The following is a 19,411-nucleotide window of genomic DNA, read 5'->3' on the forward strand; positions in this document are numbered from 1 at the left end:
CGGGCCCCCGCACACGTGCATTAGAGTCACACGGGTCTGGATGTGCAGCTTGGGTCACCCCACAGGCCCCTGCACACGTGCTTTAGGGTCACACGGGTCTGGATGTGCAGGCTGGGTTCACCCCACAGGCCCCTGCACACATGCTTTAGGGTCACACAGGTCTGGATGTGCAGCTGGGGTCACCCCACAGGCCCCTGCACACGTGCTTTAGGGTCACACGGGTCTGGATGTGCGGCTGGGGTCACCCCACAGGTCCCTGCACACATGCTTTAGGGTCATACGGATCTGGATGTGCGGCTGGGGTCACCCCACAGGCCCCTGCACACATGCTTTAGGGTCACACGGGTCTGGATGTGCGGCTGGGGTCACCCCACAGGTCCCTGCACACATGCTTTAGGGTCATACGGATCTGGATGTGCGGCTGGGGTCACCCCACAGGTCCCTGCACACATGCTTTAGGGTCATACGGGTCTGGATGTGCGGCTGGGGTCACCCCACAGGCCCCTGCACACGTGCTTTAGGGTCACATGGATTTGGATGTGCAGGCTGGGTTCACATGTTTGGACCACATGCTCCCCTGAATCCTAGACCCCTCATCTAAGAAATCAGGGTGCTGAATGCATCCTTGAAAGTCATTGTCTCTAATCTAACAGAAGGGCCGGCATAATACTAGAGAAATGGGGGAGGTTCAATTATTACCAAGTTCACTTTCCTTAAGGCAGCTGGAGACTTCCTGGAATTTCCTAGGGAGCTTACAGTTCTCCCTATAATTCTAAGGCAACAAGGGCTAAAGCAAAGAGGACGGACTCAACCACAGCTCTGAGCAAGGAGAACTGCAGGAGGGACAACCCAGTGAACCACTGTCCTGCGATGCTGTTCACAGCCCCCTCTACATTGCCATGTCCAAGTCCCACGTCCGAGGTTGCCACCTCTGAGGTATCTCCCGACAACCCCAAGTCCTTTTGCCCTCAGCGCCAGCTGTGGTTACTGAAATGTGGGGCAAGTTATTCCATCAAATGTAGCTGCTGGTGCTGGTTTGGTTGCTAAATTATGTCTGACTCTTTGAGACCCCATGGACTGCAGGCCACCAGCCTCCTCTGTCCATGGGATTTCCCAGGAAAGAACACTGGAGTGGGTTGCCAGTTCCTCCTCCAGGGGATCTTCCCAACACAGGGATCGATCCTGTGTCTCTTGCACGCAGGTGGATTCTTTACCGACTGAGCCATTACGTGAGGTTACTTAGTCAACTTTCAAACCCCCTGAATCCTTTAGAAAAGAAAGAAAAAGATGTGTGTGTTTGTGTATGAGCGTGTGCGTGTGTAAGAAGGGGTGAGAAGGGAGGGAGGGAAGAAGTAGGGGGAGGAGGAGGTGAAGGAGGGAAAAAAGAGAGGAAGAAAGAAAAAGAAGTCACAGCTCTTTCCCTGATGTCATCTATTATGTCTGGGAATGACGGTCATGCAGAAACATCTGGGATTCATCACCTGCCTTATGCTCCACCAGAGAAGAGATGATTTCTGGATATTAATCTAACATGGGGGCACTCCATAAGCCTACCAAAGGGAACAGCAGGCTTTTCTAATTTATTGTGCCAGATGAGAGAATTTAGAGATTTGAGGGAAAGTTTTCATTGCAATGTCAAGGTGGGAGTCCTCAGGACTCCCCCCACCCCCTCCCCCCAAACCATCCAGATAAGTACAAGCCCCATCTGTTTCAGGGAAGACTCAGACTGAGGAAAACCAGCTCACATTCTTGCTTTAGTGCACACACTCGAAAGAAAAAAATAAAAAGTTCAAGGACTTTTGAGACTTTAGTCCTCTAGGGTAAGAGCAGAGTTGCACTTTAGACACAGTCAAGCTGTTTACAAACCACAGTTCTCTTCAGTAGATACTGATGATTACTGTACTAATAGCTTGAAAAAGAGTAACCTATAGGCAAGACTGATATTCAATTCACCCCTGGCGGAACCAAGTTGGTCAAGTAGAGAAATCACAGTCCAGAACTGACAGTGAATTTGTTATCACAGCTGACCATTTAGAGTTCACTTCCACCTCAACAGATCTCGGGACGATTCTGAAATGATTTCTGGGTTGCCCAAATTCCTTTTATAAGGGAGGAAGCTCCAAGTAAAGAGTATGTGTAGGAGTATGGTCCCTACAACGTATAAAACAGATGATTAATAACCAGGAAAGAAAGCAGCACACTTTCCAGAAACAATAGTATTTGTTCCTTAGATAAATGGAAAAGATGGTTTTAAGTCAAAAGACAGCTGAAAGAAGTGGCCTTTTATTTTTGATGGCTCTAAAAATATGAAATATTTATAGAATTTTTAATAAGAGATCATTTGCTTATTGGTAATTGAACTGTTATTTTAAATTAGGGGAAAAAAAGATCTCCAGCTTTTACATGTTAAAAATTGTAATTTTTATTAGGGGCTAGGGACCAAAATCTCTCATTTTATTGATGCTGATGACATATACTCGGCTATTAACCTCTGTCAGTGAAAGCAGAGCATGTCTTCTAAGTTCTAGCATTCAATGAGAATCTAAACATTTCCCCCTCAATATTCTTTTATTACAGACAATTTCTGGTTCAGTGAAAGTGCAGTGCATTATAAGACAACATTCGAAACACTAGGGAGAAATATTTTTTCAACTATTTATCACCCTACAGGGTTTTCATTTTCTGCTGACTGTTATAACTGGAGAATAGAGGGCCTCACTCAGGGTGGGGGTGGGAAGCTATTTATGAATAGTCTGTGATTTGGAGCAGCTGCTCTTCACTATATATCATCCCTTTTTGATAAGCATGTTTTCACCAAAAGCTACCACTAATAAGCGGGTGCATATGAAACAAACCGCTGCAGAGCTGTTACCTTGAAAGAAAGACGTCAAATAAAAAGCTTCTCCAGGTTGAAGTATCCTTGAGTTTCTTCATGATAGGAAAATAATAAATCTGAAAACACGTTGCATCTTGGGAATCTAATGTTCCCGATAGAGAAGAATACTGTCAAGGCGTTTCCAAGCAGCTTTCACTCTGGACTCAAATGAAAAACATCCTCAAGGGAATTAGAGACGCTTTCACTTGACCTGTACCCACAGGGTGAGCCTATCTGGGTTACGCTGCAAGTGTTTTTGCTGCCAAGCTGGAGACTTAATCATACTTATACTGTGCTTCCAACTTGAGACAACAAAGTGGGAACAACTCTGAATTGGAATACGGTTGTTGGCCATCCACGTGAAAAAGATACACAAGCAAAAAAGTTCCTTTCTCTCAACATATTTATGACAAGACATGACTGATTCATTTTCCCACGGTGTACTTATAAAGGTGAAAAAGTCAAAAAATCTGTTATCCTAATACTATTTTGTTAAAGCTTCATTAGGAGATGTGTGATATTAATATCTTTCCTGCTAAAGGCTCGATCAACAGACTGAATAATTCCACAGATTAGACACCAGAATCTAACCCTTGAATACAACTGGCAAAGGAATGGATACAGTTATAAACATACCAAAGTAAAACCGACCTTTAAATACTTTAGAACATAAATCTTATCATAACTTCTGGCAGGAGGGTAATTGGACACAACAAATTGGGAAAGGTAATGTGACAATATATTTTAAAAGTCTTAAACATGCATGCAGATTTTGACTCAGGAATTCTAATTTCAGGGAACATTCAGATTTCTTTAAGGATGTTCGCTGCAGCCCAAAAATTCCAGCATCAGGAAAACATCTAAAGAAAAGTTCAACAGTGAGAAACAGAAGGAAAATGATTCAAGGAAAGACCTATTGTGCAACCATTTAGAGGAACATGGCAGAAGAATATTGAAAGTCATGAGAAATGTTCATGAAAATTACGGGGGAAAAGCAGGTTGCAAAATAGTTTGGACTAGGTGGCCCCAATTGTGTTTAAAAATATGTAAAAATGTTAACAAGAAATACATACTGTACAATACTTGTGATCATCTTGGGAGATATGATGATGCATAATTCTTGTTTGCTTTTCTGCTTTCTTGTAATTTTCAGATTTCCTATAATAAAGATATATTTGTTTTTAACAAAGAAACAATATCAGTGAGGCATAGCACAAAGACCAGACATTCCAAATGTTTATCTGTTCCCCACCTATGAATGGCTTTCCCATTCCTCACACTACTTGTATGATACTGCTATGCTATTGTTTGTATGTGTGAATACATATGTGTGTGTTGGAATCTCTCCAGCCATGTACAATGCAGTGGTCATGTGGTACAAGGGTTCAGGAGAGATTCGTATTATAAACCTAATTCTAATTTTACTTAAGTTGGTGTTCAACTTCATAAATATGTGCTATCCCAAATATATTGCAAATATCATTGTTTCTGTTTTAAAAGTTCTTGATAATCACGCCTCGCTAGGAACGTTGACAAAAACGCCACCCCCACCTCCACATAGATATCAGAATCAGAGCCACATGGTTTTTCTTAGAGGCTTCTTGAAGAATGCACCTTTATTCCACAGTCTCTTCATCTAGTTAGCCACACTTTAAAAGCAGAATGAAATGAGTTCCAGGTGGCTCTCATGGATCTGAGTCTTTGTCGCAGGTCATCTTACCGTCAGTACCTACATTCCGTCAGCCACTCTCATGCACGCCTTCTTTTGTTCAAACATGTATCCATTCATTCCTTCATAAACATCGAGGTTTGTGTCTGCACAGGAAAAACATCAATGACTTAAGAAACAGGCCTTCCCCTCCAGAAGTTCGTTACAGACTGACGGGACAGAAAGACACATAGACAGACTCTTGTGAGATTAGGTGGAAGGTTGTGCCCCCTAGGATTCTCCTCTTGTAGGTTCTTTTATAACATGAACCCCTTTGGAAAAGAGAACTTTTCTAGATAGTTGTTGGCTTTCCTCCTGTATCCGAGAGACAAGGCTGTAGGAAAGAACTGATGAGCAGAGACCAGGACGAGGCTCATTCAACCTGTGTCTCAGGTCCACCCAGGGGCAGCCTTGGGTACGGCGCTCACTTCTACAGAGCATCCTTCAAAGGGTGAATGGGACATTGAATCCGGAAGCAATGGCTCCAGGGGTCTGTGTTAGTGAAAGGATGTGCCAACAGCTGGCACATTATTCACTTCTAGTAGAAACCTTAACATCTCCAGATTGTCTTAAGGATGAGGCTTTCAGTTTAAACAGGATTCTTGTAATTGTAGGGAGGAATGTTTTAGAGGACTTCCTGTCCTTGGAAAAAGTTAGTGGCTGTATAGAAAGTCTCCATAGAATGCGCTTCAGCTTGGCAGTGACATACCCTTGTGTTTGGCTTTTTAGAACTATGTCGGATTCTGTTTTGCTTATACATTCATTTGTATTATTTCGTGGTTATGAACAGGGAGCGGGAATGGCAGAGGGCAAATTGAGGGTAAGGGAGTGACAGATCCAGATTACTCTATGAAGATAGATAAGCTTGGTTCACGGGATTCTCCAGGCAAGAGTGCTGGAGTGGGTTGCTATTTCCTACTCCAGGGGATCTTCCCAACCCAGGGACTGAAACTGCATCTCTTGAATCTCCTGCATTGGCAGACAGATTCTTTACCACTAGTGCCACCTGGTAAGTCCATTATGTAATAGATATAAACCTTAAACTTACATAGTGCTGTATGTCAATTATAACTCAGTAAAACTGGAACAATTTAGACCTCATTTACTTTTCTAGTTTTGCAAAAATCTAGTCCACACCTACAGGGCCCTAAATTTTTAAGCTGCATCTGCTTAATGGACTACCTTTTTGAGGTGATACTTTTTAATGTCTATGATTGTGATATATTTATTAGAAATTATGATAAGAATTGATTAAGTACAACATGAATTGATAAATACTAGATTCCAGATGCAGTAGGAAGTATCTAAAGATTCTTACTTAGATTCTTTAAGAAAAAAAAATCTTTCTTCCTTTTTTAATATTTATTTTTTTGGCCAAGCCACACAGCATGTGGGATCTTAGTTCTCCAGCCAGGGATTGAACCCACGCCCCCTGTATTGGAAGCTCAGAGTCTTAACCACTGCACTGACAGCGAAGTCTTCTCAACTGGATTCTGAGGGCAAATGAGTTAGCTGTGATAAACCAATTGGGAAGAATGTTCAATTACTAAAGTAACAACTAAGGAAAAGGAATCAAGCACCAGCTTATCCGGGCTCCGAATGATTCATCCTCCCCCTGACGTGATGGCTTTTACTCTGTCCCTAAAAGGTAATCCTTACCTTTAATCCTGTTTTCTTCCCCCCTCTTAATCCTACCTCATCTGAGGAAATTCTGGATTGCCTTTTATTGAGACCAGGAGACTGTTTATGCTCTGGAAAGCAGGAAACACATAGATCTGCAACTTGAAAAATTAAGAAGGCTTTTTATACTCAAGAAAAATCTCAGGTTCAGCGTGTAGTCCCCATCAGAGGTGAAGTGGCCACAAAGAGCTGGGAGGAAAGGAAGGACTTGGCTGCCCAGGGAGGATTAAAACACAGGACGACCTCACTACAATTTTTCACCCTTCTTCGACTTATTGTATTCTTAAACGTTTTACATTTTCACAAAGAGTATTCTGACTCTAAAATAATATGTGCTTACTGTAGAAAAATTGGACTAGGTAGAAACTAAAATTAAGATGTGGATTTCATAGAGGCATGACTTTTAGGAAGAATGGAATTGGAAGACTATTCAAGTTACCTAAAACATCCCCCAGAGGGAACTAGACTATGTCATCATTGACTTCATCCTGACCACATCCCAGGGTAGGAACCGCAACACCATTTCTGAGCCCTGGGGCCACAGAGAATAATGCTGTTCCAGCTTACCTGCTGAAAAAGCAAACTCCCAATACCACAGCTGATCTAGAGCTTGGGGGGAGGGGATCTGGTACACAGTCAACCCAGAGCAATGTTTAAAACTTTTTTTAAAGCTAATTTGAATATTTGGGAGTAATAGCAAGGAATTTTGCTATTACCTGGTTGGGCTTTTAAAATAGTCACTGCTACAAAATGAGTAAGTCACAGTTGGGGACAACGTCATAGGCAGATGTGGCAACAATGATCAAGAAAGAAAAAATCAAGGACTTGTTTTAAAAGTGTGAGATGGGGGAGGGGAGAGGAATGAGCATATTAAAAGTGAGTTGTCAAAATCTCACAGATGTTAAAAAAGAAAAAGAGGTTGGAGGTTGGGGAAAGAAATGACAAGAAATAGAAAAACATGTGGTTAAGATAGGCGAAAAAACCCGTGAAATCCAGAAAGTAAACTTTTCATTATACTTTTATGGAACATTTGCATAAACATTTGCATAAACTGTCTTTACATTTAAGATACAGTTAAAAAGAAACATACTGTGTCCGCTGTCATCAACACCCCCACCACTTTGGGGAGACCCACTCTGCACCCACAGTCTCTTACACCCCCACAAACGGACTCCCCATATTCAGTGGATGAGGTCTGTTCCTTTCACATGTTAGACAGCTGCTCGTTCAGTGGCTCCCGAGTAACAGCCCAGGAGTGAAGGATGGGGATAACCTTGCAAAAAGGGACTAAAGCTTCCCATTCCGCTTTTAATAAGCCCCTAAGGTTGTTGGAATCCTGCTAGAAGCCACCTCACTGAGCCCATTTCTTGGACAGTCCAGCCTACCTGAACTTTCCAAGCTCATAAGGACCACTGAGAAACAGTCACAAGAGGAGATCCCCCCACCCCAACCCCAGGAAACCCGGTAAACATTATAAAAGTGGCATAAATTGTTTAGCTAATGTCATGGTTTCGGGTGGGAGTTCGAAGTCCTGACTTTAAAACGAAAATTGGGAACACAGAGTTGGAAACGGTACATTTATTGCAGGAGCAGGCAAGAGGCCATACTCTTGTCAGGACACAAAAGTGGGAAGGGATGTTCAGAGAGGCCTTGTGATGGAGAAGGCATTTGATCTGGCCCTTGGAATATGGTTACAATTCAGATTTGCAGAGACTGGAGTGGGGAGAAAAAAGTAAGGTCTTATCAAACATATGGATATTGCTCTTAAGTCAACATACCACTTTCTTTCCAAGTACTAACAGTGTGACATAAGGAAAGGAGCACATTAAATAATATTAATCGTGCCCTTTTACCCTTTGAACTTTAAAATTCTTTAGAGCAATCCCATTAGGAACTAACAAGCCCAAGGTTTACGATCTTCACAGTACTTCCGTATTAAGCAAGAATAAGTTGAAAATGTTCCATTTTTTCACTTCCATGTTTATCCATATTTATCTAATCAGCTTTATAAAATGCAAAGGATGAGCTACTATATGTGTACACTGTAACTGATTAAGTAAATGGATGATGGATGGTGGATGGTGGGAGCCAGGATTCTTCTCACGGCCGGGGTGGGAGGTTACAGATAAGCAGAGGCGGGAGGCAGAAGGATCTGTGTAGCAATGGATCAGAGTTGTATACATCCATGTCAATTCACATTTAGCTTATGAGAGATACCGATGTTCCACACAGAGATATTATTGACATGGATGTACACAGGTTAGTACACACACAGGTATCTCCTTGCTCTATCAGCTGAAGAAACTTAGGAATTATGGCTCTCCAGTACTGGTGGGTGTACATAACTATCTCCTAGATCTTGGTTTCTTAATATCATCCTTCAATATAAGAAACTACGTGCTCAGTAGAGAAGTGACCGATTCAGAGACTGGAGTGGGATATACAAAATGAGCCTAGAGCATCCTATAATGCCGGGAAATTAGGACGTGCTCACAAAGAAATGAACAAACCACCATGATGATGGGGGTACGTCAAAGGGATACGGGAGCCCACCAAAGGAGCAAACGAGAGCAGAAGCTGAAAAAGCTGAGGCATAACATACATAAAGTAGGAAAGGACTGCAACCCAACGCATAAAACAAGCAAGCATACACTGTGCACAGATACCGATGTGACTCAATTATGTCAAAACAAATGGGGAAGAAGACATTTCCTGTACAGAATTTCAAATAATCTATTTAAATTCTCCACCCTTCAAGAGATGGGGGGTAAATCCTGACTCCAGTGCGAGCTGAGCTTAGTGACTTTCTTCTGAAAAGGACAGCTAGAACTGAGGGATTGGTTCATTAATTATGACCAATGTACTGTACTAAAGCAAAATGTTAATAACAGGGGAAATGGTGATGGGGTAGCTACACAGGCATTCTCCATACAGCAGTCACAATAATTCTGTAATTCTAAAACTGTAATAAAATGTGTGTTTAAAAATGCAGTGGGGGGACTACCCTGGTGGCCCAGTGGTTAGGACTCCATGCTTCCCCTCCAGGGGGCCACAAGCTCAATCCCTGGTGAAAGAACTAAGATCCCACAAGTCGTGCAGAGCAGCCAAAAAAGTCTAAAAATGCAATGGAAGTGCTTTGTTCTCAGTAAGCTATCTACAAAATAGTCTGACTGATGAAGTCTTTAGGGCAGTCTCTCAAAGCACTGGTAGTTCTATCAATTGGCTAGAACAAAAGTCAGCTGTAAAAGATAAGCTCTAATGCGCCCGTTTGCCTGACTTCTTAAGAGGGCCAGATGGAGCCCCTGGTCCATCTCATTGGATCCCTTTTACAGGCAGGAGACACGGAAGGGATACAGCTGTGGAAATGGCATCTCCTGTTTCCAAGGGCATCTCTCCCTGAGAATCCTGAAATGTTCCCAGCCTGAATATCGATCTCTTGACAATTGACACAGATGTCCCATGACTGCCATCAAACACATCTGAAGAGAAGGAATGGAAAGGACAACGCTTGTCTTTTCCAATCCATTTAAGATTTGTTAGTCCGTCACATGTCCTGTCAACAATGACAAGCAGTGTGAAGCTGGACCATTGTAGGGCAGACCCACTGCCACCTTTCCAATCAGATGGGACGGCAACAGGGGACATCTCATGATTGTGGAAAAATTCAAGAAAGGGATTTTAAATGCTAGAACCATTGAACTGTTATTGACATTGAACGAGGTGCGTTACCGGGGGAACTTTTCCCCACAATATAGGATACAGTAAAGAATGGCAGATGCTGGCTTGAAGCATGGACACAAGAGGGTTCCAAACCAATTTCCCAAGATAACAAGTTTTCAATACATCATTAAAACATCTCGTTTTGTTGTCATTTACAGACTATAAAAAAAATACAGAAATCTTTGGTCTAATGCAATATCTATGTTATCATCTGTCTGTCTATCATCATCCATCTGTATATATGAAAGTTTCTAGTGATTTCTCAGGCCTTTGATAGCTGGTGATAAATTTATATCCCAGTGCTGGAGAAAAACAGCCTCTCAGTGCAAAGGTGAGTGGAAATGAGATTAAGCAAAGATAAAGGGCTTTGGATACAAGGAGTGTAAGACTATAAATGTGAAATTTAAAGTGCTAGTAATCAATTGTAGTTATATACAAAATTACTATGTATATAACTTATCACGTGTTATTATTACATATAATACAATATAAATATATATAATGTATATGAATCTCAATTATATACAAGTATACAGTAATATAATATACATTATATTAATTTTATATTTTACATTGTACTAGAATGTCCTTATTAACATAATCCTGTTGTTCAGTCACTAAGTTGTGTTTGATTCTGTGACCCCAAGCAGCACACCACACTTCCCTGTATTATTATTACTAATATAATTAGTGTTATATCCTATTCTGTATTATTCTATGCTACATTATTACAGATATACACTTGAGATTAGGAATGAGTCCAAGCATTAACAGACTAGAAAGCATAACACAAAAATTCTTAGTTTTACATAGAGAAAAGAGTAATAAAGTGAAACAAACCCCAGGTAATAGGAAAGAAAAGTGATGCCTGGAACTTCGCAGCAAGCAAGAGCAACAAGGGGCTGTGAGGGACGCTGGCCTGGAGGCCCGTGTTGGGCCAACTTTGGGGGCTAAGGAACCCACGGACACCGTCACTCAGACACGCACAGGCTGACACGTTCATTCCGTGTGAGCCACAGACACCAGTCCTAGATCTGACTTAGGAAGACAGAGTCCGGTCTTCACCGAACATCAGTAGTTCAATCTTGCCCTTTGAATTCCAAGCTAACATCTCTGGCCTTATTTCTCTTTTAACACACTGCATCTCTCTCCCCCCTTTTATCATCATACTTCTAATGCACTGCTTTTGAGAAGATTCACCCAAACCTCACCCAGGATATCGTGCATGCAGGTGACTTGTTTTTTCTTGACATTTCTGCACAGTGTGTGTTATGCTCTGTGAACATTCATCACACGCACTTATCCCATGGGTTAGATGACTAGCTGTTTGCTTTACAGGAAGAGTCTGGAGCCATGGAGCTCAGAGGGGGAATGTCACTAAATCCAGGTATTCCCACAGAAGGGGTAAGGTTTCACAGTTAAATAAATTATTAAAGTCAGGTGAATAACTTCTTTTTATTATTCAGCGGCTCTTGATTTCACAGCTGCAAGAGCAGAGATGACAAATACCGAGGACTCTGGATTTTCCTTATGGAGGAAAAAAACACACCACTCTAAACACTTAAAAATAAGTTAAAACCATACCATTTCCTTTCGAAAGAAAAGATTTTTATGAACTGTGACCGTTCTCTCAGAGGAGTCAGAATCCTGCCTTCCAGCTTCTTGGTGAGTCACTACATTTCCTCCTGTGTCCAGTTCACTGGAAGGTTCTGAAAGGAACAGACAATTACCTTTCCTCCAGCACAGAGGTTTTTGTTCCTAGCACACAATGCACAGTGTACTTCCGGTATTCTTGTTCCCCCTATTACATGCTTGAAAAATGAAGCGTCTGCATAGGCAAACAACTAAAAATAAGGCTTGTCCTTCAAAGGAGCCCCCTTAGGTTTTCCACACTTACCCAAATGGCTCTGTCATTGTTCAGAACACTTTGGGAAGTCTGCTTTGGGTATCGCCTTCACAAGAAAATTAGGCTAGACTTTACAGCTCCATATTGTTATCGACTAATAATGTTTCCCAGCTCCATCATTTGCTCGACAGCAGGTCACTTTGGGTTTGAAAAAAGGAGGTCCATTCTCCCAGGACAAAGTTTTGTCACCACTGAGGAGAGTCAGAGGAAAGGATAATAGATTCTGAAGGCAGGTAAACACAGAGGCATTCAAAACCAGTACAAAAGGGCCTCCCTGGAGTATGCGGGTAACTTCCGAGTGGGTGCTGGATAGGGGAACCACATTCAGTCGGGGGTAGAAGCTATGATACGAGTGATAACAAAACAAACTGACCACATTACTTTATAATTTCATTTAGAAAACTTAATTATATGCCTCTGTAAGCCTCACTCGGTTTTAAATTTGAATAGCTGGCTAAAAACGGGATCTTTTTAAACATTCCTGGAAAAGGTGTTGATCAGGAATTTCCATTTTCAGTTGTTTTAATTCAAAAGCTCTAATAACCAAGATTGTGCAATAAAATTTTGTTATGATGTAATATTAGTTGAGGAGAGAAATAAAGTGGTCTCACGTAAGGTATTTTTCTCTCAAGTACCAAAAAAAAAAAAAAAAAATCCACTTAGACATATAACCAAATGTTATTTAATATCTTAAAAAGTAACACAATCCAAAATGGATATTTCACACAACACTACATAAACAACATGAACACAATATTACCATATGGAGGGACTTTCAAATATAGACTTACAAAAATCCCTGTGCTTTTTTTTTAAGTTATTATACTAAGCATGACAAGTAATCCTCATTTACAATATGGTACACTGACACGATAAAAAGCATGTTACAAATGTGCTGTTATAAATCAGTAACATTAGGGAAGACATTTCATGAACTGTAATTATTTCATATGAAATACTATACAATATAAACAGAACATCCATCTTGGATGACCTTTACAGCAACCAGAGACCAAGTAATTTAAAATTTTTTTTTTTTCAGTGCAAACACATTTTATTCAAGGCAGTCTTGGCTGCAAAATTCCTTTCTAACATACAGTAAATCCCACTTGCACTTCTTAATTCATTTACCCTAATGCAATAGTCACATTCAGTCACTCGGAGAAAGATACCTGCAGAATTATGATCCCTTTCAACTGAACGTTGAAATTTAATTCTCTTCTAGACAGTTGTATCTATGTCAACTACTCTAAGGACCTTAATTTGTAGCTGTCAATACTTATATGAAGGTGACCCTAGGACAGCTCTATTCCTAACCCATCCTTGTGTGCACAGTACCACACACTGCTTTGCCCTTCTGATGTGGAAACCCTGGAGGTGTATCGGGATATAAGTGGGGAGGAGGCAGGGCGGGCAGACTGGGAGGAAAGGGGGGCGAGGAGCTGTGTGTGTACACGACAGGATGGATTTTGTATAACTGCAGAGGATTCGTGCTGGAGACCTCGGATCTCGGGTTTGGTACCTATTTCAGGAGGCGGGGTGCAAGGGAACAGGCATGTCAAAACCAGGCTCTGGACAAGGAGGGAGGCAGCTGTATGTGGACCAAACATTAAACATTCCTGGAAAAGACGGGTAAGGCTTCTGGCCTCACCCTGGCTTCCAGAGTCATGGCCACCTCACCTGGAAAACAACCCCTTTCCTCGTTGGCAGGGCGTGTGTGTGCATATGTTCACGTTTGAGGACAGCAAGGAGCAAAGAAAGCCCTGTTAACTGGTAATATACAATCATCAGAAGAAGGTTTAGTCCCCCTCGAGCCTTGTAGAATTCTGAACCTTGCAAACCAGCCACTGTAAGTCCTAAAACAACTGTAAAAACGACCCAGAAAGATGGTACGGGGAGGAAGGTGGGAGGGGGGCTTCAGGATGGGGTATGGGGAGGGAGGAGGGAGGGGGCTTCAGGATGGGGAACACATGTACACCTGTGGTGGACTCATGTTGATGTATGGCAAAACCAATACAATACTGTAAAGTAATTAGCCTCCAATTAAAAAACAAACAAACACAGGACTCTAGTGTGAGAGGAGCCATGGCTGGGATGGTGCTGTAAAAGACGCAGAGATGAACTCCATCGAGGAGACGCCAGTGTGTGGTTCCAACACCCCAGGAAACAGAGTAATGAATTTTCTCATAGATCTAATTTATGAAACCTCTCCCGAATAAAAAAATCTATGGGAAAAGATTGGATGTATCCGGAATACTGTAAAACCTTCTGGGAGAGTTGACAGAGTGATGGCTGATTCCTTTATCTTACTTGGCAAAGATCAGACCGATAATAATCTCTTTCCTGTCTGTATTCTACTAACCCAGAGCAAAGCAATGTCTTCCATGGCTTTTGCCTCCATTTTTCCTGCGTCCTAGCTTCCTCAAGCCCTCAGTGTGTGCAGAAATTTGAGGATGGTGGGATGATAAGAGAGCCGGGGTGGGTGGTGGAGAGTCAGGGAGGTTGGGGGGGAAGGAAAGGATCACTTCCGCGGGGGCCACTGTTGCCCGACGGCGCAATGCTAGCTGGTTCTGTGACTGGCCTGTGATAAACGAAGAAGGTCCTCGACCAGGATCTTTTATCTCCTAATTTGAGATTAAAAAAAAAAAACAAAAAACCCACTTGGAACTAGATCAGCTTCCCTGGCAACTCCAGATTCTTCAGATTAGGGCTCAGTATACTGAATTTCAGTTGTGCTGAGAAGCACTGTGGAGAGGACTCGATAAAAGGTTTTTTTTGTAGTGAAAGTTTCTGTATCAGCACCTTCCACTGCCAGGGGCAGTCGTGTTCCTGAAAGACGGTATTTTAGCACAGGATTGAGAGAAGCCCATGGGAAACTGTAAACAAGCGTGTGCGTTCCAGATCTACTTCCGACCCCAAGGGCATCTGGGCGGCTTTTTTTGTTTTTTGTCAAATTCCCAACACCCTGAACTTTTTGAATGAAAATGGACAAAGGTGTCAAGCTGTATTTGTTTTCTTTGACTTTATTAGCACACATCAGAAAAATAGCATTGTATTTCGTGATTTCTCATGAGGGTCTATCAAACAGATAGAAAATAGATCACTGATAGCTGCCACTGTGTTTCTGGGTAATCGTATGTCACTCCTTCTGTTTGTTCAAGTACGGGTATTACAAATAGGACCTGCTCTGTGAACTGTGAATCCGAATGCTTTGGAAGCACTTTGAGATCCCAAAATGAATGTGCGAAGTGCTCATAGGTTGTTCTTGGTTTTTAATCAAGCTCCAAACGCTGCCCATGTTATAAATTGTGAGGCTTTTCAAATCAAGATCACTACTGCATGGTGAGCAATATGCCTATCATTTAAGTTAAAAACGTTATTTTCAAGTACACTTTGTGGTGATAAGTGGTTTGTCCTGGGTAGAATTTTACAAAGCTGTGCCAACCTAAAAAACAAACAATGCTTTCATTGCTGCTGAACAGGTTTTTTTTTTTCTCCCCATGGTGACTGCAATATAATTTAAACTTACATTTTAGAAATGCTGGTTGGATTATGAAAAAGGGAGACTGAGGAACAGCTGGTGTTCACATCGTTGTGATTCCAGATTAACTTTCACTGGATGCTTCCTGAACTTGAACTTCACAACATCAGAAAAGCAGTCATTTATTACTTTTATCCAGCTAGTCCTCTTTCAAGCTCTTCCCGTTTTCTCTATTTGATGGCAACCCCCTTTCATGTGCTTATGAAGGTCCCCTGAGATGTGCAAAATATATAAAATGAAATACAAATTATGGAACGGAAATTGTGGATACAAAGCACAGCTCTTTTAATTCCAATGAAATCTGGGCTCGATACGGTAGCATGCAAGTGAAGGCAGAGAGGCCCAAAGTGCTCCAAAGTTGGCAGTCCAAATTTCTGGTGTGTCTTATGACCGAAAACCTAGAATTCAAATCAGATTTTCATAGGAGTAAATAGCTTGCTAAATCATGTTTACCAACTGGCTCTTGGCCAGAGAGAGCTCTTAGCAGGAATGAGGTGGGGGCAGGGGCGGGGGAGACAAGAAATTTAAACTTTTCATTCATAACAAAATCAAGTGCGCTTTCTGTGGGAAAGAAGAGAGATGGGTTTACAGCTGAGAATGAAATAATGCCATCAAAGAAAAACCATGGCAATGAGACAGTCACGAGTGCACACAGGCAACCACTGACACACACACAGAATGCCATGGCCTAATGGTTAAGAACGCTGTCAACTTTGCTTTTCTGAACAATACACTTGAACGCACTGCGGCCGCTTCATCAAATTTATGGAGGTAGTTATATGTAAAAATAAAAATTACCATAAAGTAATATGCTGTATCATAATAATACATAAGTGTGCAAAATGCCGACAGATGGGTTGACCCTTTAAAGTTGAACGCTACACAGAGATTCAACCAGATTTCAGTTTTGTAAACCTTTCAGTTGATAAACTCTAAGTGAAGTCTAGGTAAGCAGCCGTGGGCCACAAAGCGATCGTTTCACCGGAGGAAAAGGATGCGGGCAAAGCTTGGAGTGGGTTACAGAGAACATCACCGCAGACCATCTGGGGTCATACTTGTAACGTGCTTCCAGCCCCCTCTTCTCCCCCATTCATTCAGGCATCCCAATTCGATTCTGACGGGTATGTATCTGCATGGAACGTCTGCTCACACCATATCCTCCTTGAAGTCCATCGTTTCTATGCTAATGGCTGCTGGTCTAAGGGGGTTTGTTGTTGTTTTTTTTTCCCCTAAATCATGTACCCCATAGCATCGGGCAAAGAATGTATACATTTTATTCAAATGTCTTCTGTAAACCTATTTCTTGTGAAATATTGATAAATTCATATTTTAAAGCTTCTCTTTAAAGGTAATGCTTTTCTTTCCTGTTCACACAGTATGTGATTATTCTAATGGCTACTTTAGGAGGATCAACTAGAGGCTGATGTATTGTTTCAATGGTTCTATTATTTATGAACTGATTGTATGATTCACGCTGGAGAGTAGGTTTAGGGGTGAAAAAAAGAGAATTTAGACAGAAGAATTTAGTAACTGTGTGGTATACAACTCCCCAAGGACACAGACTCTGTGTATAGTCTATTGGATACGTTATCATTCCTTCTGGACAAATTTAAGCAGTGAGACAAGAGTGCATTTGTGAGCAATCAAGGCATGCCTTGGAGGAAATAAAGCATGAGACTGAAAGCCAACCGACAGAAGCATTTTAAAGGTGTGGGAGTTTGCCAAGAAACGTGCTCACGTTTCACTATAAGCGCAAAGAAAGGAAACTATACTAAACTCAACGAGTCCAGTTTGACCCAACGAAACTTCCAGCTATCTGAAAAAGCATGAGAGAGTCTCTAAATGTTTCAAGAAACAGCCCAACTGTGTCTATTTAAAGACTCTACTCTTTTAAACAGATGGCTAGTGACTCAACCTAATACTGAAGCAGAAGTGTTTTGCCAATTTATGCCAATTCCTGAAATCCGAGGTGAAAATATTTTAGATTTATTTTTGGGTATTTATTTTATGGTATATGGCTCCAAACACCACATGCCACTCAGCTAAATAAAACTTTTGGTCAGACCATTTACTGGTATCAAATGAAATCCTTTTGTGAATAAAATTTCCATTATCTACAGATTTATTCCATGGTTCTCCTAAAATAAGACATGGGAACTTTTGAGACATCTCTTTCCTAGAGAAATGAATCTTGATTATTTGTAATTCCTTTGTTGCTGAGAACCTTCTCTGTAGTCATCATGACATTGTAAATGGAAACAAAATGTAATTAACAAGCCATCCTGAAATAAATTGGGCTAAAAACTATACATCCACCTAAAAATGCCTCCTGAAATTGGTTACAAAGTTTCTGTAAACATTACTCTGGCATAGTTCATGTATGCATAATTGTTATTCTGATAAATTTAGGGGGCATACAGTTAGGGTTCCACCACACTTGCAGAATGACCACATTCTGTTGTTAATTACATGGGCACATGTATATTTCTAATCAAAAAGTATTTTAAAGTTTTCTCTATAGATATCTTCCCAGGAATAAAAGGCCTGAAGTTCAGCTCTCCCTAAATTTGCTCTTTCCTATAACCACTAAAAATTATCTCCCACAGCCTAATTTAGGCATTCTATTTAAAACTACATAAAATAGATTTATGTCCTTCCATTAGAAAGAATAACGTCCCCAGGCCATAGTCTTCATTTGTATCACAAAGAACATTTTGCTTTTAAACAAACTAATTATCGTTTATCTCTGATAGTAAGATAGCATCACCCTTAGGTCTCACAAGGAAGAAATGCTCTTCCTTCACTATCTGATGAACACCTTTTTAAAAGTCCGCATTCCCTCTCCCATCACTCAATGCTGTGCCCCAGCCAGGCTGGGGGACCCTTCCTTTGTCCATTTCAGAATCAAAGGCCTATATTCCTGTTTGTGATGATGGAAGGTTAAACATATGGGACAAGCATCCATGACACTTAAAAAAACAAAATCCTGAAAACAAACACTCCCAGTATTTGGATCACGACCCCTTCTGACACACTTCCATGGGCTCCTACAAAATCGTGTCAAAAAAAACTCACAGTGCAAAATGACTGGGGCCTCAGTGATTCACACACAAAGGGCTGGGGTCCCTTTTCATCAGTTTGGCATCGATTTCCCTCAAGGTAGACCCTTGCATTTGACATTTTGTGGTGGCTTAGTTGTTTATCTTTTTTTTGTTTGTTTTCTTTTGGAAGTGTCAAGGATCAGTTCTGTGGCACCATCTGGTCACAGACTGGGAGCAACACGCATCTGTGGCATTTTAAAATGGACTTGGCAACTGCAAGACATCGAAAATGCATATTACACTTACAGTGTCTAGACTTCCCTATGTGTGCTCAATTACAATTAGTGAAGCAAAAGTATACACATCACCCTACTGCTATTCTTGTTGCTACAGAGCCATAAATGTGAAAAGCAATACTCTGAAAGAAAGATTTTTCGGTTGTTGTTTTTCGCCCTAGCCTACTTAGCAGCACAGTTTAAGTCAACACAAAAACTGCCGTTGAGATGCTTGTCTTTCCAAAGATGTAAACACCAGCCACAGTGTCGTAAACTTGGCTGTATCGAATGAGACGGGAGGTCAGAGGCAGGATGACTATCACACACTAGTAACAGAAGCTTGCAAGCAGTTGGAAGGTTTCTGTAATTTCTCAGCTTCGTTGGTGGGGGGGTCCGTACTTGCTCGGAAACTGAAGGCCGGGCCAGCTCCACCGTGGGCTGGGCTCCAGGTAGGGTTCTGACGACGGTTACTTTCAACAATGCTTGATGTGTTGGAAGCCAGGCTCTCCCGAGTGCTACAAGAGTAAAAAGGTTTTGTTTGGTTTGGTTTTTAACATAAATAATTATATATCGAGCCCTAGAGGAAGAGCAAATGATGGAGTTAATGGATTTCCTCTGGCGGTTTATCATGTCATGTATATAGCATCTCATACTGATTATTCACA

General features: G+C 41.4%; 1 protein-coding gene across 6 annotated transcripts in view; it reads right to left on the bottom strand.

Annotated features, from left to right (window-relative positions):
- Window positions 1–12,545: 12,545 nt before the first annotated feature.
- The window catches only part of STOX2 (storkhead box 2), a 197,572-nt gene continuing 190,706 nt past the window's right edge, over window positions 12,546–19,411 (bottom strand). For 5 of the 6 annotated variants that reach the window (XM_070364374.1, XM_070364379.1, XM_005903154.3 and 2 more), the window contains one exon: window positions 12,546–19,261. In XM_070364374.1, the coding sequence (XP_070220475.1) occupies window positions 19,066–19,261 (196 nt within the window). In that variant the 3' untranslated portion in view covers window positions 12,546–19,065. The remainder of the gene's footprint in view (window positions 19,262–19,411) is intronic. The other variant, XM_070364375.1, reaches the window with a different exon arrangement.

The sequence above is a fragment of the Bos mutus genome, chromosome 27 (assembly GCF_027580195.1).
Source record: "Bos mutus isolate GX-2022 chromosome 27, NWIPB_WYAK_1.1, whole genome shotgun sequence".
Taxonomy (NCBI): Eukaryota; Metazoa; Chordata; class Mammalia; order Artiodactyla; family Bovidae; genus Bos; species Bos mutus.